This window comes from Mastigoproctus giganteus, chromosome 3, assembly GCF_048544385.1.
Source record: "Mastigoproctus giganteus isolate SK-2022 chromosome 3, ASM4854438v1, whole genome shotgun sequence".
Lineage (NCBI taxonomy): Eukaryota > Metazoa > Arthropoda > Arachnida > Uropygi > Thelyphonidae > Mastigoproctus > Mastigoproctus giganteus.
In genome coordinates this window covers 240287209-240310440 of record NC_143577.1, presented here as the reverse complement: position 1 = coordinate 240310440, position 23232 = coordinate 240287209, and the positions used below count along the sequence as shown (strand labels likewise).

The 23232-nt window shown below is 39.5% G+C and overlaps 1 protein-coding gene across 1 annotated transcript in view; it reads right to left on the bottom strand.

Annotated features, from left to right (window-relative positions):
- Positions 1-20399: 20399 nt before the first annotated feature.
- Positions 20400-23232, bottom strand: part of LOC150088936 (caveolin-1-like) — a 68486-nt gene continuing 65653 nt past the window's right edge. The window contains exon 4 of the mRNA XM_090369738.1: positions 20400-21787. Coding sequence (XP_090225864.1) covers positions 21668-21787 — 120 coding nt within the window. The 3' untranslated portion in view covers positions 20400-21667. The remainder of the gene's footprint in view (positions 21788-23232) is intronic.

Genomic DNA, 23232 nt, shown 5'->3' with positions numbered 1-23232 from the left:
GTCAGACAGCTGACACACTTTACACTTATCTGCCATGGGCTTCTCTATTACCTGATACTTTATATGCATCCCATGCATGTTTCTTCTATGCCATGTCTCATCAATTCACCTAGCATCCATTTAGGTCTAAGCATCGGATAGTATGTCTTAGTTGGTGCGAAAAGCTTAGTAGCTTCGAGGATTACTTTCCTGAATGCTTACCATTAAGAATATGCTGTTGGTAACATCAGTTAGTCGCACTGTATAGAATTTAAAATCTGTCCGAGACCACTCTTACGAAAGCAAAAGCCCTTACTTCTATCCTTCACTGTAGTTATCTTTAAGTAAATCCCACATCAGCACACTGTGATCACTGCCAGTGTGCTGATGTGGGATCTGACTAGCAACGAAGAATCGCTGCTAGTCAGATCAATAATATTTCTTCCTCTTCTTGCCTGTGTAACATGCTTTTGTAGAAAATCCATAAAAAGTCTTGTCAGTGTGGTAGCGACCAACACTTGCGTTCCAGTCAATATCTGGAAAACTGAAATCCCCCATTTTAAGACATTCCGGTTTATTGGCCCACTCTATTTATCTATATAGTTGTTGTTATACTCATCAGAGTCGTCAGACCCACTCCTTCCACATTTTCGTTTTCCCAGTACTTATATCACACAAAATTGATCCAACATTGCACTACCACCTATGTCGACTGGATGCACTGCCTTAGATTTAATATGCTGCTTAACTAAGAGAATAATCCCTCCCTCGTTCTGTCCTGTCGTCTTCCTTTTTGAACACATTGTACTCCCTATGCTCAAATTCTTCATCCTTGTCTGAAATGCCCCTCCACTGTCACATTTCATAACTTCTCCCTTATATGGGGGTCGACTAACTTTGCCATATTAATATGAAAATAGTGAACCGTCGATAGGAATCGAATTCAGATCATTTTTCACTGATCTAGTAGAGCAGTGGTACCGCTCTTGAGAGCAAAGTTCAATTAGGCACCCAACGTTCCAACAACATATATGGTCAATTTGCCATTTGCTGGACGAAAAATATGAGTTTCCTGTAGAAAAAAGCAATGCTATCGTCAGCCACGTTCTGTAAAAGGCCAATAAAAATTCCTCGCATCATTGACCGGATTCAAACTGAGGTCATTCCAGTCGGTGTGAGAAGGACAATGATTATACCAACTCAAACTATTATATTAGTGCCACCCATAATTTCTTATTTATGCCCATATGTCTGTAAATTGCGTGTGTTCTCTGGTCGATTTGCCCGTTTTTCTGGACAAAAAAAAAAAACCTATATAAGCCTGAGACCGTCTAACTCAGTCACGGAGTGAATGAAGCCCATTAAAGTTCCTGACGTCATCGACGGGAGTCGAACAGGGGTTATTTCCACCTAGTGTGGAGAGGACGGTGACCACTGTGCTGCCCGCGCAGACTGATTATACAAAATGTGCTACCGATGAGGACTTTGGTGAATAAGCAAGACGAAAGTTTTAATTGACCTTGAACATGTCATAGTAATCAATGTAAGACAAGCCAGCGTGGGTATTCCGAAACTATTCATACGGTCAGAGATAGAAGTTTTCACATATGACTGTGTATCAGGTGTATCGAACTTCGGCCAAAAATCAAATAACATCCAGCCAACGCGATGCTATAGTCGAAAACAGCTCGAAGATGTGCGAGGCCAAGAGAGCCTGACAGGACTTGAGGGTAAGAAAAAGAGGCACGCGTCGTACCTTGCCATTGATGGGATAATGGAACAGACGTCCTTACCACGATCTACTCCTGTGCGCAAAAACTAAGAACGAATGGATACTGTGAGCTCAGAAACACAAACGCTAGACAGGAGAATTGAAAAAAAAAAAAAGTTTCCAGGTCGGATGAATTCCGGATCCTGATGTTTCATGCTCGTAGAAGCACCAGAATATTATGAAAACAGTGTGATTCTATTGACCCACGAGATGTCAACAGGGCAAGCTGGTGGTGGCAGTGTATTGGTGTATGAAGTGATTTCATGGTACAAATAGAATACCATGAAACTAGTGGAGCAATACAGTATTTTGATGCTGCAATTTATCGGGAAATTGTTTCTGAGTAGGTGCATTTTATTACTGCAATGTATCCATCTAGCCGGTTCTACCAATAAAATAATATACCATGTCAAACGTTGTGAACGTTGTTGCCTTTGGTGAGTAACACAGTTGGCAGAATCGCAGTCCTCCCCACACCGAGTGGAAAAGACCTGAGTTCGAAGTCCCGTCGATGATATGAGAAATTTTTATGGTCCTTTTTCACAGAGGTAGTCGGTCTTGGGAGAGGGTAGCATGGTTTTCCTCCCTGAACCTCGGGTTTTTCGTCCAGCAAACAGAAAATCGAGCTCACATCATACGCAATTTACAGACAATAAAAACAAGGAGCAATAAGACATTAGTTGCTGATGTTCCCAAAACCCACTACAACAACAACGAAGTGAACGTCGTCTTTGGCTGTCTTAGTAATTGTAATAGTAATACACTGGTGTGCAAAATTTAAGGACCAGTCAAGTTTTCACCTGTAGCTTCTCATAGGAGTGGCCTGGATATGGGAAAAGCATACCAAAGGAACCTCGTGAGGTACAGAAATAATGAAGGAAACAACAACGGAAACAAAACGGTACAGAGGGTCTTTATTCAAAAATGGCAACATAGCACTGGATGCCATGATACAGATGCATCATTGCTAAAGATGGAACAAAGGGAAGAGGTGGTCCTCAGTAGGAGATATGGCCACCCCTAATGTCAATGCAGGCTGTGCACTGCCTGTCCATACTTAGAACAATGTTGTTCCTAAGTTCTTGCGGTAACATCGTCCATACCTCTGTCAGCGCTGTCTTCATCTGGTGAACATTTTCTGGTGGGTGTGGACGTGCCGCTAGGCGTCTCCCCAGAGCGTTCCGTATGTGTTCGATGGGATTTAGATCAAGGAGAAACGGGCAGGCCAATCCATACGAATAATGTCCTCACTTTCCAAAAGCATATCAACAGCTGCAATGCAATGAGGTGTGGCGTTATCATCCATAAACACTAACTTGGGCCATTGGCCCATCGGAACAGACGCCGTAGCCTAGTGGTCAGGCGCGCGGGTGCATAAGTACACGTGCCTTGAGTGACCGGGGTTTGGTCAAGCCCGTGACTGCTGGATACGGTGCTGTTTCTTGTATTCTGTCTATCTTGTTAACTCCTCTGACTGTTTGGTCGTCCCGGAGTATAAACAGAAAATTTATTTTTTTTATATGGGGAATAATTACCTCAGTACAGTAGCGTGCACCGATTACAGTACCGCCTTCCAGGATCTGGAGTTGTGTACTTCCATCCAAGATAACGCCTCCCCAGATGAGAATACCTCGACCGCCATATCGATCCCTTTCAGTGATGTTTGCGGGGTGATACCATGTGCCAACCTCTCGCCAGATTAGCTGACATCCAGAATCGCTGCTGAGACTGAATCTACTCTCATCAGTAAAGAGTATCTTAAGTAAATATTTTGTGGTTGTAACCTTTAGAAATAGCGTTGGTCCTTAGGTTTTGCACACCAGTGTAGTAATTGAGGCATGTGATCCAAGCAAGCAAGAGCATGAGCTTATGTAGCATCAGCCTAAAACAATTTCATAGATCCATTCCCTCTAAAGGTTTCTCCAATTCCTCCTTGAATTTATTTAAGCTATCAACTTCCACAACTACAGATGGAAGTCTATTTCAGCAATTAACCACCCCCTGGCTAAAGGCAAATTTCCGCGCATCTATTCTACAACTGTCTTTCCTCAATTTGAATGCCGCCTGAGGTTCATAATCTGAGCAAGCAGATGACTCCCATCAGAATTTAGCGTGCGCAACCATTCAAGGCCTTATACACCTCAATCAGATCACCTCGCGAGTGCCTAGTCTCCAGCCGCTGCAATTTGCAAAACTTAAGCCTTTCTTGGTAAGAGGCCCCCTTCGTTCCCCTCACCAACCTTGTTGCCCTTCTCTGTACACGCTCAAGCAACTCTACATCCTTCCTATAAATATGCCCCTCTTTAACCAAAAATTTTAAATTAAGGAAAAAGAATGCAGGAGGCGTTCTAAAAAAAAAACTCAAAAGTCTGGTCGCCATGCCTCACCTTACGATGATACCTGGACACCACTGGTAGTGTTCCTTTAACTGACGACTAATGAGGATGAACAGGCTTCAAGACAGGTTGAAAAGTGGCAGTTATGTTTCAATGCAACAAAATGCAAGGTCTCTCACTTGGAGAACAGCAATTCCAAAATAATTTATACATTTGGTGGGACTGGATTAAAAACAGTAGAGGAAGACAGGGATCTGACAATTACGATACGGGCAGATATGACGTTTACTGAGCAGTGTAAACAGGTGGCCGGGAAAGTCCGTGGTGTCCTATCGATGATTTATTGAACAATATCATGTCCAGATAGGGAGGTCATAATATCCCTGAACAAGGCAATTGTAAGGCACAGTTGAAACACTGTGTTTAAATATGGAGACCTCAAAAAAGATGGTGAGCGTCTTGAAAGGGTCCAAAGGCGGGCAACTTGCATGTTGAGATCGGCAAAAGGGCAACCGTACAAGGAAATACTTCATTTAATGGGCTACAGAGCTTGGTAACCAGAGAACACAGAGGGGACCTCATGAGATTTTCAAGGTTCTGAGAGGAGTTAGTAAAATAAATTAAGGCAGAATTTTTATTGTTATAAAGAGTTTAAGGGCCATAAATTCAAATTATAGGGGAAAAGGTTTAGACTAGATATCGGGAAGTTTTCTTTTAGCCAGCGAGTTGTTTATTACTGAAACAAGTTGTTTTTGCAAAGTAGTTGAGGCTGCCTGTTTGAAGAAATTCAAGGATCACCTACGTTCCCTCCTCACGTAGATGAGGAGGGAAGCGCATAATTTGAATTTTCTTATCTGCTTTTTACGTTTTTTTTTAATCCTATGCAGCAAAAGCTTGTGACGTCCTTTCACCATATGACCAATACTAACTCGAACTTCGGCGAATTTTTTGAATCGCTCACACTCTTTCAGTTGGTCCCAACTGTTAATGAAATATCTGATGCAATCAGTGCCAGATTAAGGTATGAACTAGCAGGGATCTTGTCCGGGGCGCTTTTCTTTAAGAGGGAGGACCAAATTTTGCAAATCACAAACAAACATTATATATATACATCCTTAGTAAAGGGCGTCAAAAAATCTTTCTGCCTGTAGAGCAAAGGTACATTGGTCCGGCCCTGGATGTAATTATATTCATATGAAAGTTTGCAGTCTTCTGCTTAAACTATCAACTGAAGGCCAAATTTTCTCTCTCTGAATATCCTCCCCTCCTTCAAAACCCATGTAAACTCTACCAAAAAGAAAATTGGACTTCAGTTACAACTATCAAATCAACCGAAATGTAATTACTTTTAATCATCAGTGTTTTCTCAGGTTGATTAGAAATCGCTTTTTGCGTTTGCTAAACACAACATCCCATGAATTTAGTATATATTTTCTCCTGACTGTACAATAATGTGAAAATCTGATTTATAAATGTTTGTGTAGATCTTCCTTTCTTAATATCATTTCTACAATTTTTAATGTCTGAGCTGTTAAAAGTGACTCATTCGTATCGTTCTGACGACATGGTGGTTTCATGATTAATGATGTGTTGTCATTTACTGGAGTTGCTTGGTGCTGGTGCTTCAGATAAGGGCCGGATTTTACTACCCACTATCGCTGGAGACATCAAAGAATGCTGAAATTAATCTCAGCTTTGGGAGTAAATACTCAGATTACAGTATTTAACCTTAACATTTGTAATGCCTTAATTCCTGATTACGATAAACATTTCCTGTGATCTAAACACATCACGAGACTTTTGTTTAAAGCAATCTCATTTCTGCTCTCTACTGCCTAATGAACAGTGTCAGAATAAATAAAATCACCTGTGATAATAGTCAATTGTTAAAATTTCCAAATATAAAATTTATTCTTTGATACTGAATGTGTGTCCAAATTAAAAGTTGACTAAGCAATACATCACTACAAAGAAAAAGTTTATTATAAACACTATGGCTATCTTCATGCTGGAAGCTGGGAAGTATGGTGTGGTACGGGAATATTGATAATGGACATTCACCTTGAACCAAAAGCGATGCTTGATAATATCTCCTAAACCCCAGCGAAACCCAATGACTTCTTCTCGCCCGTGGTCCTGCAGATGGCATTAGCGGTGGTGGTGGTGTAAGACTATAAATCACAGCTGAAGATATTATTCCAAAAAGGTTACGTGGCATCTGTAATTACAAAAAGCTGGTGTAATTAGCCCCTCCACGTAACCCTAGCCCTATTCGTATACCATGAACATCACACGGAGCAGTTATAACGTATCCAGGGGTGTTCGCTTCTTCAACAGCTCGGATGCCTTGATATTTTTGCAGAGTACTTGAATCAGGTCTCATATAAATGGAGGTTTTCTGCCTTTTATATTTCATCTTCAGCTTTCTGTAGTAGCGAATTAACACTAACGCAGAGAGCCATACAATGAGATCTGTAATAATAATTGGCAGTAGAAGAAATCCGTAAGTATACATGAGGTTTTTCATAGAACTGATAGCCCAGCTGAACTTTACCTTTAACTTGATTGGGCCTAATTTGTGATACCTGCTTATTGATTCTGGCTGGTGAATTTGGCCTTTTGGCTTGCCCTTCTGAAGTTTATCATCATGTTCTTTTGTAGGGTGAAACCCGGAGCCTGTCTGATAAATGCTCGACACCGATGAACCATTTTGACCTTTATCCAACTTCATTTCTTCCATATAATCCTTAAGAGCAACAGGGACTTTCATATTTTGTTTCCTCTCTGGAACTGGAGTAGTTCTCAGATGAAGTTTGCCATATACCTTAATTGTTGGAGGTGCTGTCTTATGATGATGATTTTTCCCATGATGGGAAGTCTTCCAGTGACATTTTCCTTTTTTGCCTAGAGGTGTCGCTGTACTCGATCTGTGGTTTTTATGCAATATAATATCATACCTTCCACCTATAGGTGTTGTCACAGTAGTGATACTAAAATGGTGTTTTTTCTGCTCTTTTCCTTTTCTAGGTTTCTGAAAGTAAATACTTACGTGGTATGCATGAGGTTCATGGTGTCTGGTAGACACTCCTAATCCCATGTTAACTATTAAGAAAACAATAAAACATATCCATAATATACAACTGGAATTTATCCACGTCATATTTAGTAAACGATACGGTATAAAACCTTACTGATGACTTTATCTCTTTGAATTAGTACACAGATACCACTAGTAAATTCCCTGAAAACAGTTTATAATACACAGATAGCTGCCTCAAGATGACTATAACAAAGCTCATGTAAAAATGATGTTGTATGCAAATGACATTGTTGTATTGTGTTAACTAACTGCCATCACAGCAAAGAATGCAGTCCCAATACCATTTCCAATTGTTGATTTTCAGTACTGGATAACCTGGTAAGTTTTTACCATAATGTTCACTTGAAAGAGAATTATATCCTGGGTAAGTATCTATAGGGTAAATTTATTTTTCAAAAGGAAAATAGTAATGGATTAACAAAGCTAATATTTCTGCTATGGGTGTAAACATAACGAGTAACTTATAAATCTATGGATCGAATCATCAGAATTTGCATTTTGCCATCTACCGTTCATAATTTAAACTGCAATAATCCCTTAGTTGGGTACTTTGCTTAAGAAGTTGCCTGTATGGCAATGCTAGCGTGTAATGGTTTGCGCATGTGAACTTCCGTTATAGTCTATTTGTGTTCTTAAAGTAAATACGCATGACACTTGCAATTCGCGGCAGAGAATTAAAATGCATGGCATGCATATAGATTATCAAGCGACACAGAAGCCTATGGCCGATAGAAGCTAGTCTGTGATCAAGTCACAAAGGAGGTTAGGCAGGCAAAGGCAGATTACGAGAAATCTTTGGCAAAGGATGCTAAGAAAAACAGCAAGGATTTCTTTACTTATATAAACTCTAAAAGGAAGGGGATGAATCAGATTGGTCCACTTGACATCGATGGTTCGACTGTTGATGATCCTGCTCAGATAGCAAACAAACTGAATGAGTATTTTACATCTACATTCATACATGAGGAGTTATTAAGGATTGAAAATGCCAGAAGTTATCAAATTGGAGCAGGGTGCTTAATGATTTTGTAATAACTGAGAGCAAAGTGGAGGAGAAATTGTTGAAGTTAAACATAAGAAAGGTACCTGGGGTGGATGGGATCTATCCAGTTTTATTAAAGGAGGCGGCAAAGGAAGTAAGCAAACCCTTAGCCATAATTATGAGAGCATCCTTGGACTCAGGGGAGGTTCCCACGGACTGGAGATGTGCAAATGTATCCCCAATTCACAAAGGAGGATCGAAGGGTGACACGAGTAATTATAGACCACTTAGTTTAACTTCTGTTCCGGGTGAAATAATGGAGGCACTGGTTAAAGATGCATTGCAGGATCATCTAGACAAGACTGCAGCAATAATTCAGACACAGCATGGGTTTGTTAAGGGAAAGTCTTGTCTGACAAATTTGATTGGATATTATGATGTGGTTAGAAAGGAACTGGATGCAAAAAATAATTTTGATATCATATATTTGGATTTCAGGAAAGCTTTTTACACTGTTGCGCATGGAAGACTACTGTAAAAATTGGAGCAGAAAGTTTTAAGGGTTAGTTGCTACAATGGATAAAAGGATGGTTGAGTGTGAGAAGACAGAGGGTGGTAATTAATGGGTGCTGCTCTTCGTGGACTAATGTTATTAGTGGAGTCCCACAGGGTCCGGTGTTGGGTCCTCTGTTGTTTTGTATATTTTTCAATGATATTGATGAAGGTATATCAAACTTAGTGTCGGAGTTTGCAGATGATACAAAGGTTGGCAGGGTTGTTAATGACAGTAATGGCAGTGTGCTACTGCAACAGGATCTAGAAAATTTGCGAAGATGGGCTGAGAAGTGGCAACGAAGTTTAACATTGACAAATGCAAAGTACTGCATATGGGTAGAAGTAACCCCAGAGGAACGTACCAACTGTGTGGTACTACACTTAGGGTGGTAGAAAATGAAAAAGACCTGGGAATAATTGTGCAGTCAGATATAAAGTTTTCTGAACAATGCAGACACCTGCAAGAGCAGATCATGGGGTTTTGTCAATGATATATAGGAATTTTGTTAGCAGGAAAAAGAAGATGATTGTCCCTCTGTATAAAGCAATGGTCAGGCCACACCTTGAGTACTGCGTGCAGGTCTTGAGGCCTTATTTTAGGAAGGATGTAGATTTGCTTGAGCGTGTACAGAGATGGGAAACAAGATTGGTGAGGAGAATGAAGGGATCCGCTTACCAAGAGGGGCTTAATTTCTGCAAATTGCAGCGGCTAGAAACTAAGCACCTGCCAGGTGATCTGATTGAGGTGTATAAGGCTTTGAATGGGTTGAGCACGCTGAATTCTGATGGAATTCTTCCACTTGTTCAGATTACGAACTTAAGGGGACATTAATTCAAATTGAGGAAATATAGTTGTAGAATAGATGTGCGGAAATTTGCCTTTAGCCAGCGGGTGTTTAATTGCTGTAACACATTTCCATCTGTCGTTGTGGAAATTGATAAATTAAATAAATTTAAGGAGAAACTGGACACACATTTAGAGGGAATAGTTGTGTGGATGTTTTTTTTGGCTGATTCTACATAAGCTCATACGCTTGCTTTCTTGCATCACATGCCACGAACTCTATTACTATTACTTCTTCGCCACCAATAGCGGGATTGAATGCATATACTCTTTCCATTCCACGTTTATATACAGGAAATATAAATGGGAAATATGAAGCCCTTTCCTAAAAATAACATGGAAAAATTTTTGACATTGAAAACAATATATAGGGATTTTTTTTAAACAAAAATTCGTTCAAAATTTGACTCCCAGGGTGATAAGTGATTTATTCAATCCAATGAACAAATTAGCTTTTACATTCGTTATAAAAGGAATGACTCCAGGATCAAACAATTAACATATTTGCCCGTCATGGTCTTATTCCTCGTTATCAAGATATAAAGGTTCAAGCTGTAGCCCTAACTTAAGTAACGAAGTCCAGTCAAGTTCGGTTTAAAATGTTGCCTAAAGTACAAAGTACCTTTAATTAAACTTTATTACAATAATTGCTATAGTATTATAGCAGTCCTCAACACATATCAGAGACGAAAAAATGTGGATGGTAACTACAAGACTATTTCGCTCAATGCATCGTGAACAACCTTCGACAAGATCTTTCTTCAGAATGGTTATTCCGTATTGTATGGATGGATGAAGCGCACTTTCACCTTGATGGATCTATGAAAGGCAGGAATGTCGAATTTCGGCTGGAGAAAACCCCTCTCATGGGCACATTGAGTAAAATCCCTACCCGTTATCGGTTACAGTTATTACAGGATTTACGGTACAAGCTAATTATTGCTCCTTTTTCTTTGAAACTATTAAAAATCGCGAGCATTTTGAAACATTTTGTGGCTATCAGATTGAGGTGTAAGCTTAACCTTAATGGTATTCTTCCACTTGCTAAAACTACACACATGAGGGGGGCCCAAATTCAGGTTGAAAAAGGATAGTTGCAGGATAGATGTGGGGAAGTTTGCCTTCAGCCAACCAGCGAATGGTTGATTGTTGGAATGGGCTTCAGTCTGTTGTTGTGGAATTGAATTGGTTTAATAATTGGTCCAAGTTTGCAGATGATACAAAGGTTGGCAGGGTTGTTAAGGACACCACTGACGCTATGCTGCTGCAACAGGATCTGGAAAGGTTGAACAGATGGGCTGAGAGGTGGCAAATGAAGTTTAACATTGACAAATGTAAAGTACTACATATGGGAAACAGCAACCCCAGAGCAACGTATCAACTCTGCGGTACTACACTGACAGTGGTGGAGAATGAAAAGGACCTGGGGGTAATTGTGCAGGCAGATATGAAGTTCTCTGAGCAGTGCAGACGAGCTGCAAGAGTAGCTCATGGTGTCTTGTCAATGATATACAGGAATTTTTCTAGCAGGGATAAGGAGGTGATTATTCCCTTGTATAAGGCAATGGTTAGGCCACATCTTGAGTACTGTATACAGGTCTGGAGGCCTCATTTCAAGAAGGATGTAGAGCTGCTGGAACGGGTACAGAGAAGGGCAACAAGATTAGTGAATGGAACAAAGGGTTGCTCTTACGAAGAAAGGCTTAAGTTTTGCAAATTACAGTCTGGAGACTAGGCACCGGCGAGGTGATCTGATAGAGGTGTATAAGGCTTTGAATGGTTTGAGCATGCTCAATGCCAATGGGATTCTTCATCTTGCTCAGAATAATCAGCTCAGAGGGCATAAATTCAAATTGAGGAAGGACGGATGTCGGATAGATGTGCGGAAATTTGCCTTTGGCCAGCGGGTGGTTGGTGGTAGGGGTGAACTGTTTGGGGATAAAATTGTCCCAGAGCTTAATGAACGCAGTTCACGTGGAAGCATAATTTTATGCAGGATGGTGCAAGCCCCAAATTGACAATGTATAAGTGTAAAGTGTGTTATATGCTCTGTTTGTGCATCACAGTACTCTGTGGAGGCCAGAGATCTAAAATTGTGTGGGGAGTGAAATATCATGTAGTGTTATGTTCTGTTGTTCTTCTGACCATTTAGCCGTTGGGCCTCTAGTGGGACCCACCGTTGCCCACACTTTTCCACGAGGAGGCAGGTCAGGCACCCAGTAGATTTTTAAGTACTCTGGCAGACCCTGCCACCTAGTTTCTCGAGATTTCAGTGGCAAAGACCTATTATTTAAATTATTATATTATATTAGGGCCATCCGTAATCTCTTACATATACCCATGTATGTATTATGACTGTAAATTGCGTGTGTTCTCTGGTCGATCTGCCTGTTTTGCTGGACGAAAAAACCCCAGTTTCTGGGCGAAACACCTGGCTATCTGCGCCTGTGACCGACTAACTCAGCCACGGAGTGAAAAAAAGCCCATTAAAATTACTCGCATCATCGACGGGATTCGAATCCGGGCCCTTTCCACCCGATGTGGGGAGGACGGTGACGATTTCACTGTGCTCTGCGCAGACGCCAAAGACCTATAGAAAAAAATTTTTAAAAACGGGGAGCACTGCGGTGAATTTACAGCCAAATTGGTGTATAGGTTTAAGTGAGAGGGCTTAAATTTTGGACTAGTTCAATTATGTTACTTTATGGGCATACTCAGTAAGTTAAGGTTGAGTAGGGGAAGATATTGAAGGCTGGGGGACAGATAGAGATAAGGGGACATTAGGGAAGGTGTCCCTGTGAAGATCAGTGGAGACAGGCCCCCACCAGGAGAAGAGGGGAAAGGCAGAGGGGAAGAAGACGGGAACCATCCACTCCACCCTGCCATGGGATGAGGATTTAAAGAAACCAGGTTAGGGCACCCGGTTACATCGCCAAATGGCAGGTCAAATTCAGGATGTGATTCCTAACACACCGACTGGGGGAATAGAAGGTCATTCCATTAGTTGATATTTGTCATACTTCAGTTGTATTTCCAGTTCTTCCATTTGCTAGTTTCGGTTTTGGTGGGGAATCTTGTACTACTACTTGGCGCATTGTAGGTAGTCAGTTCTGGTCCATCAAACTTGAGGCTGATTTGGGATATATCAATCATCAGTGTCATGTCACCATAGGCATCCTCCTTTTTGTTCATTGCCTTCTCTATTAAGGAGCGTCAAGTTTAGGCGTCACTTCTGGGTGTTCAGTCAGTAAGGATTTATTGATAGGGGTGCGGGTCTATGGTCTGCTTTGTTAATCTCCTGCGTTGTTATGCAGTGCAATCAAAGTCCTCCTCCTTGCGAAAAGATTCTGTGCGAACTTGTGTAGTCTTGGTTATCAGGATGCTCCGGAGATCCTCAGAGTATTCACATTCATACATTATGTGTTGCCAAATCTCTAACTCTCCGCATCGACAATTTGGATCGTCTACAATTCTCATATTATTTAGCTTGGCATTTATGGTATCATAAATGTCAGTAGGTATGTAATATGTAATCATGGGAAGAACCAATAGGTATAGGTATGTTGAGGGTCTGACGGCTCCGGGGATTTCTCCCATCTCCGCGTATGTTGTATATATCGAGTGACAGTACCCTGTCTATGCCAGAGGTTTAAAAATAATGTATGGGTCATGTGGTATGTAGTTTGTTGTGCCCATTGTTCATCCGGCCTGTTGGCCGCCGGGCCCCCAGTGGGACCCGGCGTTACCATACCTAGCGACGGGGATGCTGGCAGGGTGTACCAAGAGACTAATTATATTCTGGCAGGTCCTGCCACTTATTTTCCTGGGATTTCGGTGACTAGGACCTAAAATAAAGGTTGGAGCTATTGCTGTTGATTTAAGTAAAATTGCATTTAGAAAGCGCTGCATGGGGTTTTACGCTGAAGGAACTATTTCTAGAGAGCCTAAAAGGTCGGGCAAAATTTGATGTGATTTAAATTTGGACAAGTGGGGCAGTCGCTGTACAAGAGAAAGTAATGGGAAGGAGGGTGAAGACGGGGGGGATAGAAAGAAGAGGGGTCGGATAGGAAGGTTATCCCCCATTTTCAGTGGAGCATGCCCATGCCCCACGACAGTGAAACTATGGGGAGGCGAGGAGAGGAGAAGAGCAAATACTCCCGTCCCCCCCTCCCCCCAAAAAAGCCGACCAAGGGAGTGCAGTTTTGTGTCGCCAGTAGGCCATCCAAATCACCCTAAAGTCTTGTCTTTCTGTGGTATGGTTAGTTTTTTTACTTGTTTGACCTTCTGCATTCTTCCTAGTCGGGTTGCCTTTGGTGTATTTCTATCATTGTTTTCCTTCTAAAAAATAGATCCTGGGCATATTGACTGAGTGCCTTGTAATCCTCTTGAGTGTCTAACAGTCTGGGTTCTTGGTTGTCTGGTATATATTGGATTGCCGTTATTAGGCGTAGTCGTAGGTCGTCATACAAATCGCACTCAAACATTGTGTCTCCAGGACTCCGAGTTGCCACAGGGACAGTCCGCGTTATTTATGATGCCAAGTTGGTGAAGCTTAGCTTTAAACGGGCCGTGTCCTGTAAGGAGGAAGGTGGTATTTCGACCAGAGTGAAACCACGCTGGCGCCTTAGGGTACAGCTTGGTGACAGTGGGGAGGAATCTTCTGGTCACTGCACCCTTTTCTGTGTTGCTCCATTTCCTCTGCCAAATCTGGACGAGGTGGTCGGTGATTCTTCTCTTCTCATAGTTGCGGTCATTAGTGATGTCATACATTGTAACCGATGTGTTTCTGGCAAGATGGTAGAGCAGACCACAGCGGGTAGCTTCGAGATCCAGGGGCAGAGCTCCTACCAGGACTTTGTGGGCAGCCGTGCTAGTTGCTCTCGACATGGTAAGGAGGATGGTCCTCTGAATGGTTTTGAGGATCCGTTTATTCACTTCCAGTCCCGCCCTTGCGTACCAGACAGGGGAGCCATATGTGATGGCAGGGATGAAGAGGGCTTTGTAGTACAGAGACAGGGTAGTACGTCTGAGTTCCCAGTCCCTGTGAGTGACTCTAGCAACGAGGGCCGCGTATCTTCTTATCTTTTGTTTAATATATTCTAGGTGTGGCTTGAAATTTAATTTTTGTCCAGGATTATTTCTTGGTATTTAATCTGTTCGCACAGCTTAACTGTTTTGTTCTCAATCTTAATTTGTGGTGGTCTCCTTGAGTCTAGCGTACCTTTTAGCAGCACCGATTTTGTCTTGCCGGGTGCTAGTTTGAGCAAGTGTAGCTTCATCCAATCTAGCAGCTTTTGCTGCTAATGCTCCTAAAAACCAAACAGCAACAACAATAGCAGCTTTTGCAGAACCAATGTGGGGTTCTGGAGTGGACTCTGCTGACTTGAGGTATGAATTTTCTTGTGATTTCTCCTTTACAGGAGTTGTTGGACCATGCCTGCCGCAGTTGCAGCACCAGCCGCGTTTTTTCTTGTTTCTGGTTATTCGCCGGATCTGTTGTGTACCCTATGAACCTCGTTTGGATTCCTCTAGAGAACAGGTATGTTAGCCCACAATGCACCACTCTAGATCAAGGGGAAGCACCCCCGCCAAGGTCCCCAAATTGACAAAAAAACCACACTATTATATTTAGGCCACCCGAATAATTAAATTCATCTGTCCTGCTGTGTCTTATGTCTGTTAATTGAGTGTATTCTATGGTGGATTTTTCTGTTTGCTGGACGAAAACCACAGTTTTCTGGGGGGAAAACCTTGCTATCTATGCCTGAGACCGACTAACTAAGCCACGGAGTGAAAAAAGCCCATTAAAGTTCCTCACGTCATCGAGGGATTCGAACCCGGACCTTTTCCACCCGGTGTGGGGGAGGACGGTGACGATACCACTGTGCTACCCGCGCAGACCCCCAAATTGACAATAAGTCAAGCAGTTCTTATCAGAAACCTTCATGAAAGAGTGAAGTATCAATTGTCAATTTTCATATACATGCCCTGCAACATTGCAGAACATGCAGCAGACTTTTGGTTGTGGGAATTTCTGAAACACTGTATTTACAGAGATTTCCATTCAACTCTTTCAGATTTGAATGATACTGTCAATCGGGTGGAGTTGAATATTCCATCGAAAATCCTGATGGTAACTGTGGAGAAGATAATGCTCCACTTTGATTGCTTAATAGAACATAATGATGGACACGTGGAGATTTCATCTTCAATAAACACTGGTGAATATTTTGCTATTGTGTTATTTTTTCTAAATTCATCACTTTGCAAGCCCAATTTCGATCATATTTTTTATTGTTTAAAAAAAATCCCGCATACACTGATTACTATTTAAAAAAATCAGGTTTTCGATATGACCTATAGTTTTCTTTTAAAGATTTTTAAAAGTGAGAAAGGACTTTATAACTGCCTTGTACAATATACATTGCACATGATAGTTGACTACTACTGCAAGTAATAGAAATTCGCGCGCTTCCATAGAGCAAACTTTTTAAATATACTTCCTGAGAATTTAAAAATCGATTCCCACGTTTACCTTAAGTAAAACGGTTAATCGCATTATTTCTACACTGATTGTGTGCACAATGATTTTTAAAGCTTTTATTACACTGAGTGGCCACTTTATTAGGTATACTTACCCTTTTCATGAAATGGAGAGTCCATTCAATGACAGCATCACGTATTCGTACCATGAGATACAAAGCAGGTGGGCAGATATACAGGGAAGATGCATGTGTGCAATCGTAGTGAATAGACAAGACGAAGGTTTTAAATGAATTTAACTTGGCGTGGTAGTCAGTGCCAGTATAAATATAATGGAAACTACAGCCATACTGTGGTTTTAACGTACGACTGACTGTGTCACACGCGTAATGAGATTGGCCCAATAACCAAACAGCATCTAGCTAATGGTAATTCTGTAGTCTTAAACAGCTCATCATAAACTAATGGAGGTTGACAAGACTTTTTCAGAATGAAAGAAAGTGAACAGTCAGTCAAATAAAAGCCCAGTATCAGAGTGATGACCAAAATGGCGTTTCAGAATGCACAGCTCGTCTTACCTTGTCACGAAAGAAGCATGACACCCGACGACTGCACCGGGTTCCATTCTTGTCACAAAAAACAAGAATGTACATTAGAATTTGATTTGGAACAACAAAACTGGACAGGGAAGACTGGAAAAAAGTTGTCTGGGCTGAAAAATCCAGCTCCTGCTGTTTCATGCTGATGGCAGAACCAAAATACAGCGAAAACAACACGAGTCGAGTGACCCATCTTGCCATGTGTTAATAATGCAGGTTGGTGGTGGCAGATATTTTGGGGAGTGTTTTCGTGGTTTACATTTGGCCCCTTCATACTAGGGAGTAATATTTCGATTCCACAGTTCATCTGGAAATAAAATCATCTTTCATACTCATGACTTTTGAATTAGTGTCTTTAAATTGCATCCATCTGCGAATGTGTACTTCCATCAGGATAATACACAACATCATAAAGCCAGAACTGTACAAAACTGGTTCCAGGAACGTGCATGCGAATTCAGCCTACTGTGGTGGCCTTCCAGTCATCAGAGTAAAGTAGATCCACAACCATCCAATTTGCAAAAAATGTAGGAAGAAATTATGTCAATTTGGACCAGCATCCCCTTGACATTCTTTCGACACCTGGTTGAAATTGTATCATGAAAAATTGCCAATCCTTGGGACTAAATGGGGACCTACTCGTTATTAGATAGGTGGACTTGATAAAGTGGCCAGTGAGTGTTTACTGTTCATTTTACCTGGAAGTATTGAAGCTACAGATTTAAAAGTTTCATGTGCGAAAGTGATTACAAACAAAGGACACATGGGTTTGCCATTGAATTCAATAAATTAGTAACTACTAGATAATCCTGTCATTCGCTACAGAAGATAAATGTAGGTCAATAAAATACGAGCCCTCTGTCATATCTGCTTAACACTGCCCTATTTGGGAGGGATGAAGGGATATGCCATTATTTGTTTGATTTCTTAGCCGAGTGGTCAAGCATGAGGCTATAAAACTGTACACGCTTTAAGTGAACGTGATTAAATACCGTTAATATTCTTGTATTCACTCTATCTTGTATTCACTCCCTCTGAACTAATGTCATCCGACAATATAAACAGAAAATTTAATAATTTTATTTATATTGTTTGTCAGATCCTACAAAAACAAATTTCCCGTTAATTTTAAAAGAAATATACGTTAATTAATTAAAAATTTAAAAACAAACTTACATTAATAGAAATTTGGATAATTTAGAAAAAAATTTGATTTGATTTTTATATTAATTAATTAATTTTATATTAACAATTTTATTTAATTATATATTATTTAATTTTATATTAATGAGTTTATTTAATTTTTATAATAATCAGTTATTTAATTTACTATCGATTCTCAAAAGATTTAAGTCTGCGCTGGGGCGAAATTTGAGATTTATAACCACAGGCACAAAATTAAAACGCTACTACTGATTCCCGTTAAAGCATACATATGCTTTGAGTGAAGGGGGTTCAAACCCGTGACTACTAAATACGGTGCTGTTTTTCGTATTCTCTGTATCTTGTGAACTCCTCTGACTGTGTTGTCATTCTATGTAATCTTTATTCGTTCAAATACACAGTACTGTAAGAGGCTTTAAGTTAGTAGCTGCAGAATGCAAAAGTTGATCGATGGCTTGACGTTCCACTGCCAACATGTGCTGCCATCTCTTGACTTGTGTACTTAAACTCATAGAACGCTCAAAATTTACTTGGGTTCGTTTGGCTCTACTCATAGGAGCTGACTATGAGCAAAGTTTCCTTAGCGGCGGAATAATACTCTCTGGGGACTTCTAGGTACGAAATTTTTTTGGGTAACATCTTCCACAAAGACTGTATGAGCAATATTCCATTGCTCTCTGAGTGTTTACCAAGAAAGGCTAACGCCAAGAAACAAGGAAACGTAGTGAACATTGTAAACGCAGAAAGCACCCAAGATTTAAAGTTTCCAGATATCCCATTGTTTATGGTACTTTACTTCAATAGGTTTACAAGGTGTTATCTCAATTATCCTGTTTTCCAGATTCGTCATCCAATTCTGGAAACCCTTCTCTGGAAGATGTATTGGGAATTGGCAGGTATTCTTTGTGTGGTACCAGAGTAATAGACAGGATGATATATTGGGATACACTACAGTGATCCGTAGACTTTTTAAATGCATAACAGTTTATGAACTCTACGTATTCAAGATATAGCAAAAGCTAGCGTCGAAAAAACTACCACAGCAAAAATGATGTGCCCACATTTTATATTGATCACCCACAGACATTCCAAAACGGGATTCATATGCACTGATAAACATGGTTCCACCAGCAATATTGTTCCTCATCATTTTTCTGCATTGGACCACAATGGAATGGTCTAGCGATAACTTACACCTTCCTTTGACACCCATAGTAAGGTACAAATAAATAAATAAATAAATAAGAAAACAATACAACACTACAGGTATGCACTAACGTAATGCATATAAATATGGCAAATACATAAAACTTTTGAGTTCGCCAATATATTGGCCCTAAAGAAAAACCAAGGAAATCGTTGGATACAATACACAAAATACCTATAAGAAACAATTAAATATAAACGCTTTTTTTTTTTGTTGTTATATAGTTTTGTTACAGTAAAATTTATTTATATGCAAGAATTACCCCAGGGACCCACATCTGGTGAGTATGGGCTTGGCACACCTAGGGTTCTGAGCTGGATATCAGCATTCTTCTCTTTCTTGGTGATTCCCTTCTATTTCTGACTTGTTCTCTCTCTCTCTCTCTCTCTCTCTCTCTCAGGGTAATTCTGAATTTTTTTTTTTTTTTTTTTTTTGGCTGGTGCACCATAAGCCTCAGGCTTCCTAGCACCATATGGCGATAATAATAAAATAATAATAATAATGAAACACTTAACAAAACATTTCAATTTCGCCCATCCCTTTTTTTTTTTTCAGGTGAAATTCTACACAAAATGTGCAGGTCCTAATCATGTTTATTTGAACACATTTCTGTAGTAGAACCCTTTTCCGATACAAATATTAAACACGTATTCGACCAGCACTTACAGTAACTAGAACAGTTCCTGACCTGCATTATTTCTACCTACGGGTACCCAACCCGATGCAATATGAAACGTTAGAGTTTCTGTTGTTGTAACAGGGTTTTAGGCGAATCAGTAACCAAGGCCCTATTGCTCCTTGTATACTGTCTGGAAATTTCGTGTGTTCTGTGGTCGATTTTCTTTGCTGGACAAAAAAACCCGAGTTTCTGGGAGAAAAAACCATGCTACCCTTGTCTGAGACCGACTAACTTGCTTTCTTGCATCATATGCCTCTACCAAAGCTAATGCTAACTCAGCCACGTTGTGGTGGAAAAGACCTGACTCAAACTCAGGTCTTTCGAGTCACCGGGTGGAAAAAACCTAAGTTTTGAAAAGACCTTTTCCACCCGGTGCGAGGAGGATGGCGCTTCTCCAACTGTACTGCCCACGAGGGCACAGGACTGTACCGTAGAATATTATTTATACCATTAAAAAAAAAGACCTGACGTCCTCTTTTCTTTATGGTGTCGGATTTTTTTACTGGAAATTTTTTTGTCTTCATGGAATAATGAAATATGGTGAAATATTTGTTGCTTTTAAGAAACCAAATTTTGTTTCTGTGTACCGTTATAATTATTTATTTTGTTGTAATATTCATTTTAAATATTTACGAAGTATTAAACAGAAAACACAGTGCACAATCTTTTATTTTAAGACAGTTTTATTAAAAACCACCATTTACATAATTGAATACACAAATAATCAACTTCAATATACATCCAAATGGCGCACATGCACGTGAGCATGCGCACACCAATGAAACATAAAACAAATCACATGTACATTAACTATGATGACGTCATATGCTAAGAGTAATGATATAAAAAAGCTTTTCACTTTCTACAAATTCCATAAAAAATAAAAACGCGTAAAAATTTATTTTTCCTTTTTTTATTTCATGGAAATTTATCGTAGAAAGCAATGAAATGAATTGAGTATAAAGAATATCATAAGGCACTTTTATTATCACTCTTATTTGGAATATTCGTCTAGAACTGGAAGCAGAACGAAAGCTAAAATATTGTTTATTGCTCTATTTAAAGTTTATTTTTAAATTTACAAATAAAAGAATATACACGTAATTATTTTAAGTATGAAGTATAAAAATTCGTCTTTTTTATGGCTGAAAAGTGAGCAAGGTTTGAAGCTGTTCGAGTACTTTGGTCTCTTTTTGAGCAATAGATGACTAATACTGCGCATGCACAGACAGTGCTTTTTATTTGTTTATTTTTAATAATCTCGTGCACAATGTTTCTTGTTGAAATGGCAAATCGTACGTTTGGCAGTTTAAAAAAAAATAATAAATAATTATTATTATAGTAATAATAAATATTATTATTACTATAATAATTATTATTATTATTATTTGAGCAGTGCAAAATTATTTTGGATATTCGCTGTTAATTATGGTATTTTTACTTTATTTTTAGATTTTTAAAAATAGGACTAAGATAATGTAATGGTCACCAAGTCTATGAGCACTTAATACTGTATATCAACTTCTTACCCTGCTCGTGTAAAGATTAAATATTAATAATCAGGGTTCAAGATTGATAAATTTTTTTCATAAAAGTGTATCTAAAAAAATTAACAACAAAAAAAGCCGTTTACAAAACATACAAACTTAATGGTTATTCTTACACCACAGTAATAAATGTTCGAAAATAAAGATGAATTGAATTTTCGATCTGCTCTCCTCTCCTCTCCTCTCTCCTTCACATACACACACATACATTCTTTCTATCTCTTTCTCTGTTTTGGAAATAAACTCATATTACATCAAAAATATACATACTCAGTTAAACGGATTGTTTTGTACTATAAAAGCATTTACTCCAAGTGTTCGTTAGCTTTCTTCATTTGTTTTGCTTTTATAGAATTTTGGCTTTAAAAGAAGCCTTTCTAAATTTATGATGAAAACTTACGAATACACGGACTGGAATTTTTCATGGTTCTTTAATAACTTCCTGGCGGGTCGACACCTTCGTGATGTTTATACCTCCTAAGAATGTTCCTGCTGACTGGAACAATGGATCCAGGATAGTTCGGATAAGTCCCGACCAGATCTGAAAAATTAGAAAAGTAGATTTGATTAAGTATATTGAAGGAAAGGATTCGTTTCTATAACATTAAATCATTTTTTTTTAAATATAACATATATAATTAAATTAAAGCGAACTAAAATGAAAGACCAATACGACCCTAACGTAGGGTAATGGGGTGGCTCATGTTTAGTGGAATTGTCCCGGTTTTGAATAAGGTGTCCCGTTGTCGGTTTTATTTTTGGTTTATTTTTTAAAATATTTTTTCTTGTACTTATTTCAATGGACTGTAATGAAAAATATCATTTATTTTTTTTGCAATTTCGTTCTTCTTCCTGTCCAGTATTAGGCCTAGTGGCCTGTTACAGTCTCTCTCCATCTTTGCAGGGGTTTGCCTCTGTCTCTCCTTCCCTGGGGTTTGTAGTTTAGTATCTCTTTCGGAAAGCGTCCGTCCTCCATGCTCTCTACATGCTGGATCCATCTGTATCTGTATGAGTCAATATAATTCAGTACTGAGGTTGTCTGCAGTTCTGACAGGATGTCTTTATTTCTTTTCCTGTCAAGTCTGGCATAGCCTGCGGTTCTGCGCATGAAACGCATTTCTGCACCAGTCAACCTGCTCCTATCCCTTTGCTCATTGTCCATGCCTCAGAGCCATAGGTTAGGATAGGTCTGGCTAGGGTGTCATGTATCCGTATCCTTGTTTTCCTATGCACCAGATTAGATTTGAAAATATGGTTTATAGTTTTAGCAATTCCTATGTAATTTTTTTTTCTCAATATCTTTTTCTTTTTCATATGACAGATGGTATTTTAGGTATTTGAAAGCGTTAACTTGTTCGATTATATTATTGTCGATGCAAATCTTGCTTCTTATTGGATCTCTTCTTTTAAATGCCGTCACTTTTGTCTTTGAAGATGAGATTTCCATATTAAATGATTTTGGTATTGTGTTTAGTGAGAAGATGGCTTTCTGCAATGAGTTCTCATTGTCTTCTAGTAGAACCGGGTCATCAGCAAAAAGCAATGTATTCACTCTTGCTTTGCGGCTAATTTCGATGCCTGTCTTGGAATCAATTTTGTTAATTACATTTAATAATTAAAGTAGACTATTTTTATTTGCTAATATATACCCTCCTCCCGGGATTAATTTTCTTCTGTGCTTAATTTTCTTTTTACATCGATTCAATGTTGACAAGCTGTTCCTGTTGATGATTTTTAGGAGCATCGACGACTTAGACCATATTGCTCTGTTGTGTGCTATGTTTGTATAAATGTGTATTTGTAGTTGGATATACATGTTGTGTGGAATGAAAAACCCTGAATAACTGACAGCGGGAACTCTGTTTCCTCCACCTAAGATTGGCTGACTAAACCCAATTGAAGAGACTTTTAGAAATTCCTCCAGTCATCGACGGAATTCTAACTTCTCCAAATGAGTGACAGGCAAAACCACTATAATGTTGGCAA